Genomic DNA, 8,565 nt, shown 5'->3' with positions numbered 1-8,565 from the left:
TATAGGATGTCAATTTTATATGATTATTTCAGTCTTTTACTGATACAAATGTCATTGCTATTATTAATGGTTTTTATTTTTGCAATAAACCTGATAAGTTAAAGTGTTTTAATGTGTGCCTTATATAATGCATTTAATAAAACATTACTTATTGAAACCAGCATGCATTACTGAGCTATTATTGAAAGGTTTGATTTTTTTTGTTTTTTCATTCTTTATGATTAAATCATATTTTATATATTTTGTTGTACTGTTGCTCTAAATAATTAAATTCATGTTTTGTGTGTGTTAATATAAACTGGCATCATGAAACTGATAGAGGAGTAGGTATAAAAACATGTTCTTCTACCTCTCTAAGGGTGTTTATTTTCTGACGACTACATTGTCTTGTTTATTTCAAAATTGTGCAAGTTAGTTCAAATTGTTTACTGCAGAATACAGCATTTACAACTGTATTGTACATTACAGTTTTTTACAGACCCTAGGACACATTTCTCAATACTTAGGTCACTTTTGCTAAACTCTTCACACAGTTCTCCAAACTGATTTTCAGCTTGGCAAAGCAGTTCATTTCACATTCAAAATGCACTACAACTACCAAAACACTTTATTCAGGTCTCAAATTAACTCATTCTTCCAGAATACTAGCAAAGGTTGACAGCCAACAAACACCCTTTGACCCATAAAACAATGACCTAAAAAACACTAACAACATATAGCATTATGCAATGTTTTCTCTGTTTATAATTCACTGCAATATATGTTACTGGAGTAAATCAGACATGATGCAGAATTCTTCAATATTTTATGTAGTTACAATAGTACAGATACAATAGTAATGCTAATCTACTCGGCTGTGGACAGCGGTGGCTGGTCCAATTGTTTTATAGCATTTAATTTTAGGATTTAAAATATATTTCATTAAAATATTACTGTTGAAATTGCTGTCTTATTCAGTTTTGTATTAAGTTATTGTTTTGAACATAAGTTTAACAGTTTTGAGAACAACATGTAAGCATGTGCAAATTGGCCTGTGTGTATAACGAGTTTTGTCAGTTGTGTGTGAGAAAAGAATTTATGAAATTTGAGAGATGTAGTCATTGAATGTATTTTGTGCCAAAGCAATGATAATTGATCCTCAGTTAAACCCACATAGACCCGTGTTGTGCTCACTGTGTGAAGAGTTTTGCAAAAGTGACCTAAGTATTGAGAAATGTGTCCTAGCATCTGTAAAAAACTGTAAACAGTAATAATCCACAAAGCTCAAGACAAGAACTACAGATGTTAATTAAAAGATTTAATTATGTATACATTTTCATACAAAAAAACACAACTCTTATGTTTTCAAGTGAACATAAAATAAAAAAGCTAAAAAAATGAAAGTTTCATCCTTCACAGATATTTCTCAGTCACAATGAAGCACTGTACAACATTTACTGTTCTACTAATCTTTACCATTAACACTCAATTTGTACAAGAATCTGTAGACCAAATCTGAGGTTAACCAGGTACAGTAAACCTTAAAACACATCCCAAAACTCACTCAAAACATAAGACATGAAGTTGGTAAATGTGTCACGTCTGATTCCTCGAGCTTCAGTGGAAGAGAATGTGTTTGTGTTTGGTGTTGGGAATCCGCTCTCGGCTCTTCAATCTTCTCACAGCTTCTCTCATGTGTTTGGGTTGTAGGGGTGGTGTGTCTCCCCACTTCTCACACACATCAAGAGCTGCAAGAAAAGCATAAAAATCCATTACAGAAACTATCAACCCATGCAAAAAAAAATCTCATTTAATCATTTTCTTTGACCAACCTTCCTCAACAATCTCTCCAGCAAACACCTTTGCGATGCCAGACATAGCGATGACCACATTTTGAGAGACGGATGATCCTGTGATGGACTGAATGAGCTGAAAGACCAAAAAATAAACTCTCATTTTTCCACAATAATACACATGAACATAAATGAATTTCAAAACATCTGTAAGAAACAAATGCAACTACTCCCATCATTTTGAATCCGTTCTAATGGGATCCCTTTACACAAATGGGATTACACTTACCCGTTTAATGGCTGCTTTTGGGAAAGCTGCGCGTCTGTACATCTCATAGCGGTTTAGCTGTTCTTCAGAGAATGATGATACTAAAACTCTGTCAAACAAAGATTAAAAGATTTACAGAAGTCATTAAACTCATCCCGACAGAATTTGGGGTTTCTTCAGATCTGTAACTCACTGCATCTTTTGAATTTCATCTTCATCAACTTTTTGTCGTTTCTCTTTTTTCTTTTCATGCTCCACTTTTAGTTTTTTAGATGCTGGCGTATGAAGAGATGAAGATCCCTCCTCTTCTTCTTCACCAGCAGCAGTATGTTCAGCTGATCTCTAGTGAAGTGAGATGAATCAGTCAGTATATCATTAATGTTTTGTCTATCAGATGTGTTTCAGAATGGACTTACTTTTTTATCTTCTTTTGTATTGGTTCGGGCAGTGGATTCAGATGTGGTGCTGATGCTGACTGGACCATCACTTGAACCCTTGATCTGGTCAGCAGGTTTACTCGTCTCACTAAATCCTGGTTCAGGTTTGACACGGGCCGGGTCTGCCATGATCTGACTCACAGATTTATTTCAGATAAACACAATGAACAACAAATACACTTGTTACTCTCTCTCTCTCTCTGTATATTCAGATGACCATAAACTGCTCTTCATATTCACTGCTGAGAGGTTCAATTTAATGAAAACTGACCAAAAAAAAAACATTTAAAGATATCAAGTCTATTTTAAGACAATTGCGATTTCTAAAGCATCATGTAAATGCCCTGCTCGTCTTAATTGTTTCTCATCTTTGTAATATGAAACAACCTAGCACATTCACATTAATAACTAACGTTATTTCTATTCATGATGATACACATTCACCTTACACCTGGCAATATTAAATATTGACTTGTTACTGTAACGTTAGGTCAACTTGCAGAGTATAAGAACTATAATAACACAATCCCTTCCATAACCATAACATCTAAACTTACGTTACAAGGAAATAACAGACTGATATACAATCATCAACAATGACTTCGACATGAATGAGCTCGACATTCATCTAGTAACTGCACACACTGACTGAATTATAACAGAAAGAGTTTTAACATACCTCACACAGACAGATTTTAACACTACTGCAGATCAAATGAGAATTTTACCGACACGGACAACATCGACTGTCTCAACTACTTCCGCAAATATTTCAAAATAAAAGTCCGCGGCGAAATATTTCACGTTCAGCCGTTGAGTGGCGCGCTGTGCTCGCGAGTCGCTCTCGCTGTGCTGTGACGTCATACACCTACCAGTCTGCGCACATTTTATAGTCCGACACGCTATTTTATTTTACGTTACATTATACATTTAGGCCTAATGTCTGTTTTTGCATTTTTATGCGATTCAACAAATCAGTAATTCAATCAATTACATTTTCAAAGTCAATTATGAAATTAGTTTTTAACAAACAAAAGATTTCAATAATCACATCAAACACAAAATTGTTTTATTATCATAATTTATATAATTTGTATGTTATTATTTATTATCGAAATAACAAATAGAAACTACAACATCACAAAAACAATTTTTCAAACAATAAACAAAATATGGGTCAATTAATTAACAGGGGATATTACATAAAAGAATGGACATCAGAGAAAAATGGACATCAATGCCTCAACATCACTCCAGATTTACCTTGAGTAAAAAAACATTCCCAAAACAAATGACAAAAACAAAATACATTGTATAGTATGGAAGTAGGCGGTTTGGGATTCAGCCACAGTTACAGAATTAACTTTACAAGATCCTAAATGTAAAGACTGCAACATAATACAGTACTTTGGGACAAATTTTTTTATTTTTAAAGTGTTTTTAAAAACTATCATTATTAAACCATTAAGGATTTCTTAAGAATGTCATCTGATCAATATATTTGACTGAAAAAAATGTCCTCAATATATCATGCATATAAATGTTCGTTAAAAAATTACATATATTAACTAGACAACTAAAAAGCCCACTCCCAATGTATAACACCAGTACAGATATTTATAACACATGGAGTTCATGGGATGATTCATACATACAAACTTGCTTGACTTAATTTCAATCCAAAAGCCATCTTGGTCTCCACTTCATTTTCACGTGATAACAGTATGATAAACCAGCAGCTGTAAGGAAGTGATATGATCCCTGGTCAGACCTCCAGACTGGATATAGAACTTTTCTGTTCATACAAAAATGAAAGGGAAAATTGCATTATTAAAAACAACTGATAACTAAGTATAACAACACAAAAAGTAATATTTACAGAATGCATTAGAGAATTCACATACAGAACACCTTATAAAAAATATACATTTATGTTTTGCACAAAATGCTCACTTCGTTATAAAATTGATATTCAGTCTAAAGAAATTTTCATAGGCCTATTTCTGTGCTCCTCCAACATCACTAAGGCAAATCTACTGCACACATTAACAGATTTAAAAAGATATATATTTTTTAAACTAAAACAGCATATAAAGCAAAAAACAACAACAAAAAATGATGAGTTTGAATTGCTCCATCTGAGGACCTAAACAACTCAACTGCTGCATTCATTTAATGACAATAACACATGACTTTTAATGTTAAACTTGATACTAACAGCAATATAAAACATAACACCTCGCAACTCTCAAATGTTATTGATCAAAATTGTATTTATTGAACATTTACTTACCATTTACAGTAAAAGAAATGATCTGCTGCTTGAACTGCATCATCCAAAAACATGGTTCATTGTGTGCTGTAAAGAGGGGGAGGTCTTTTCATATTTAACACCCCAGGAGTTAACAAACTCCACTAACAAAACACTGTAGGAGTTGATTTTTGGTTTTGACACCAACTCTCTATTTTCATAGAGTAAAATAAAATAGCTTTAACTCATCCTGTGTTAAATTAACTCTGAACCCTTTATATTTTCATTAACACTGTAATTTTTACTTTAAAGTAGCCTACTAAATTTGCTGTGTATTCGTACAGTGTAAACAGGGCTTTATCAGCTTTCAAAAAACATGGGTTTCCCCTTATAGTTGTCTACTTATAGGGCTTTTTTGCACAATACATTAATACTGCTTTCATTATCATGGTCCAATTACATTCTTTGACATAAGTATTACTCATTAGATTATACAATACAGCACAATACAATACACCTTTATTGTCATCCAAGGTTATTACACAGAAACAAATATAATACATTTAAAAAGAAATATAAGGAAAACCATGTACATACATCCTCAGAATACACATCAAATTATTGCCATTCTGATCCAGATAACCAATTGCTGTGGGTATGAATGACCTTTTGTAAATATTCTTCTTAGCCCTGGGCATAACATAACGTTTGACGAACAGCCGTGATCATGCAAAGGATGAGAAGCATGTCTTAAAATGCACTGAGCACATCTTCAGTAATTCACCTGACACAGGGTGCTCTGTTGTCTCCCATAATTTTACTGGCTATTTCGGAAACCCTTGCAATTGTTCTTCTGTTTACAGCTCATGTTTTCATACCATGCTGTGAGATTAGGTCAGTAAACTCTTCACCAAAGATTTATAGGCACTCTCCAGAATGTTCTGACTCATACCAAACCTACTAATCTTCCGTATTAAAAAAGATGCTGCATGCACTTTTGAAAGGGCCATATCATCTGCATATTTAAAAAGACTAAAAATCAAATCCTTATTCCTAGAATCATTAATATATAATGAAAATAACATAGGTGACAAAATGCTCTTGGGCTGTTTTTTATGTATACACGAACGTCCGTGCATGGTCATACCATAGCAAAGTATTGTTAATTTGCCTCGTACGTGTACAGACATTCGACACATGTGAATTGCAAAAAAGTGCAATGCTTCTTTTGGGCTAAATACTACATTCTTTTGCACGTGCATGCGCGACCTATGCATACAATGTACACAGGGCTTTATTGTATTAACAACACACAGCTTACCATTATACCATACCCTTTTTGTTTCAAAGCAATAGAAAGTCCTTGATCCATAATCCCAGGTGTCCATTCACACACATATAGATCAACCTATGAGGTTCTATTCTATTAGGAAATACATTTGATGTCCTACACACCATCAGAGAGGTTTTATTGGTTCAGCATGGAGAGGTGGGTGAGATTTTGGGTTGATTTGACTCCGAGGTGTTTAGTTGGTTCAAAAAAGACAAGTGCGTCTCTTTGTGCTTGCTGGTGTTATTGGGTCAGTTTGACTCTGAGTTTTGGGGTAGTTAGGTAGCTTACTTTATTATTAGATTGAGCCAACAAATCTTAGCATGTATACATGACATGCTTTCATTGTTTCTTGATGTTTCTGTACTTTCGTTGTTTCTATACATGTAAAGCTGCTTTGTGACAATGAATAATTGTTATAAAGGCCTAATATCAAAAAAATGAATTACAGATAAAACAATTGTGTGACAAGCAATTATGCTTTGAATTAATTATCCAAGCCAGAATCATTTACTAAGAAAAACTGGGGAGTTTGATGGGAAGTTTGTTAATAACATAACTACACAAAAAAGGAAATGTAAATTGTCACAGGAAAGCAAGGCAGCAGATCCAAACACAGTTTGAAGTTTATTAATAAATCGAAAAGGGTACAGAAACAGCAAACATAAAATAATAGGCTTGTTGGACTTCGTGCGGCGCCGCTAGAAATTACAGACGGATGACGTCAAAGTGCCGCGAGAGCGAGACGAAATTACACTTCGTATGATTTCTTGGATCATTCTCGCGGGACTTTGACGTCATAAAGTCGAACAAGCCTAATGACTGATATACAGCCAATGAACAGGCAGAGTATTAAACATGACAAGAACCAATCACAGCGCAGAGACAATTAATCACTATGACAACAAACAAGGAGGGAGTGGTGAATCAATGAATGCCCATGGCAACAAACAAGGGGGCGGAGCAACACAAGAACTGAGGAAAGCTTTGCACTCTACAAACTGGGCCGACACAAACAGGACTGTACATTTCCTAACTGAGAAAAGACGTATTGTGGCCACTGCAAATAGAAGACTGATTGTGGAAGAATTCATTTTTAAGGTATTATAAAGGGAATCAAAATGAAAAAAATTAAACATCTCATCATAGAAGTGTGAAATAACTAATTTTCTAACATTGTAAAGTAGCACATAAATCAACTTAAAAGTAGATTTATTCACAAATAAAGAATGAGCAACATAAGACCTCGAACCTCGAGATACCTTAAATTTTGTCTGTTTTATATTAACCCAACGTACGATGCGGCAAATAAATTAACAAATAATCATTAACCGTAAAAAAAAAGTTGTGCAAGTCATTTTGTAATTTAAATATCAAATGTAATAAAGTGATTGAGCGAGCGTGACGTCACCAGGGAGCGCACCCGTCGCGGAAGTGACGTGTCAAATCGTGCCAGAGGAAGTTTGTGTGGCGGCGGCGCTGGAAGAGAAAGTTTTCCCGAAGCGAGCACTCGCGGAACGAGAATAACCAACGACAACAGCCGCGCTGCGGTACCGAGCGGAACGGAGCTGAAAGAAGGCGCGTCGTTGACGCTCGTTGCAGCGTTGGAGACGCGCGCGGTGGACTCCTCCTCGCCCTGAGATGGGGAAGGAGCAGGAACTGCTGGAGGCGGCGCGCACCGGGAATCTGGCCGCCGTCGAGAAGCTCCTGTCCGGCAAGAGGCAGTCAGGCGGTTCGGGCCCCGCGAGCGGCAGCGGAGGATCGTCCGGTAATGTCGGGAGCGGTGGACACAGCGCTTCTCATCCGCTCTCCAGTCTACTCAGGTGAGAAAAACAACCCGGAGAGGGGCTAGTGTTCACACACTGTTCGCTACACTGCATGCATGCTTCTCAAAGCGATTTGAGGTTATATCTTATCATACCACACTTTATCATCATTCATCACCGTACTTATTCATATTCACCATATCTCCCCTTGTAATACCTCGCCATATCTTATCATTACATACCATACCTCATCATTCCTCCTCCTCACCATATTTCAGCACTGTTGAGAATGACATATCTGATTGTGTTTTATTTTTACCTCACATATCGTGATATTTGAGTAAAACTCTTATTTGTCAGCTCTTTTCAGTATTTTGAGAGATTATTTTGTCTTTCACCAGTAACTTTTAAAGGTGAAGACTTTTATTCAGGAATAAATGTGCTTTCAGTTCCTCATTTGTGTGTAGGATGAAACTGATTTTCATCTGTCCTTTGTTTTCTTGTAGTGTAAATGCTGTTAAAATGTTTTTTTGTGTTTCCGATGGTACTGTGCATAAAAATATTTGTAATGTTATGATACATGGAGGCTCTTTCAATAATATTGGCTCCATTTTTGTTTAGAGGGACACTGAACAGTTACAGGGTTAAAAACATTATCCATTATAGTTTTCATTATGCATGTCTGGTTAAAACTTCAGTAAACAGATCTTTGAAGGTGTTTTTTATATCTTACTTTGCCAT

At 35.5% G+C, this 8,565-nt stretch overlaps 2 protein-coding genes across 10 annotated transcripts in view; one reads left to right on the top strand and one right to left on the bottom strand.

Moving 5' to 3' along the window:
• Positions 1-1,276: 1,276 nt before the first annotated feature.
• Positions 1,277-3,313, bottom strand: taf11 (TAF11 RNA polymerase II, TATA box binding protein (TBP)-associated factor). Of its 4 annotated transcripts, none has more exons than XM_055188317.2 (6): positions 3,157-3,313; positions 2,457-2,613; positions 2,234-2,382; positions 2,062-2,149; positions 1,812-1,908; positions 1,277-1,727 (listed from the first exon to the last, which is right to left on the bottom strand). In XM_055188317.2, the coding sequence occupies exons 2-6, from the start codon at positions 2,604-2,606 to the stop codon at positions 1,597-1,599; spliced, it is 615 nt and encodes a 204-aa protein (XP_055044292.1). In that variant the 5' UTR covers positions 2,607-2,613; positions 3,157-3,313; the 3' UTR covers positions 1,277-1,596. The 4 variants fall into 4 exon arrangements, with proteins under 4 accessions (XP_055044292.1, XP_055044293.1, XP_055044291.1 ...); XM_055188318.2 differs by having other exon boundaries at positions 2,457-2,609; positions 3,157-3,290; XM_055188316.2 differs by lacking the exon at positions 3,157-3,313 and adding an exon at positions 3,040-3,125.
• A 3,694-nt stretch (positions 3,314-7,007) lies between these two features.
• The window catches only part of LOC129430297 (ankyrin repeat and SAM domain-containing protein 1A), a 140,620-nt gene continuing 139,062 nt past the window's right edge, over positions 7,008-8,565 (top strand). For 4 of the 6 annotated variants that reach the window (XM_073874883.1, XM_073874885.1, XM_073874882.1 and 1 more), the window contains exons 1-2: positions 7,012-7,159; positions 7,473-7,881. In XM_073874883.1, the coding sequence (XP_073730984.1) occupies positions 7,700-7,881 (182 nt within the window). In that variant the 5' untranslated portion in view covers positions 7,012-7,159; positions 7,473-7,699. Of the gene's footprint in view, positions 7,160-7,472; positions 7,882-8,565 lie in introns of all 6 variants that reach the window. The other 2 variants (XM_073874881.1, XM_073874886.1) reach the window with 2 other exon arrangements.

Source organism: Misgurnus anguillicaudatus, chromosome 13 (genome assembly GCF_027580225.2).
Source record: "Misgurnus anguillicaudatus chromosome 13, ASM2758022v2, whole genome shotgun sequence".
Classification (NCBI taxonomy): Eukaryota; Metazoa; Chordata; class Actinopteri; order Cypriniformes; family Cobitidae; genus Misgurnus; species Misgurnus anguillicaudatus.
This window is presented reverse-complemented; position numbering and strand designations above follow the sequence as displayed.

Bases quoted from the DNA above. Each gene is read 5' to 3' on its own strand.
- taf11 (XM_073874887.1), bottom strand. From the start codon at position 3,105: ATGAATGTCGAGCTCATTCATGTCGAAGTCATTGTTGATGATTGTATA. The intron at 2,614-3,034 runs GTAAGTTTAGAT...TAAATCTGTGAG, and splicing joins GTCTGTTATTTCCTTGTAAC to TCAGATCATGGCAGACCCGG. The intron at 1,728-1,811 runs GTTGGTCAAAGA...CTTTTCTTGCAG, and splicing joins TGGAGAGATTGTTGAGGAAG to CTCTTGATGTGTGTGAGAAG.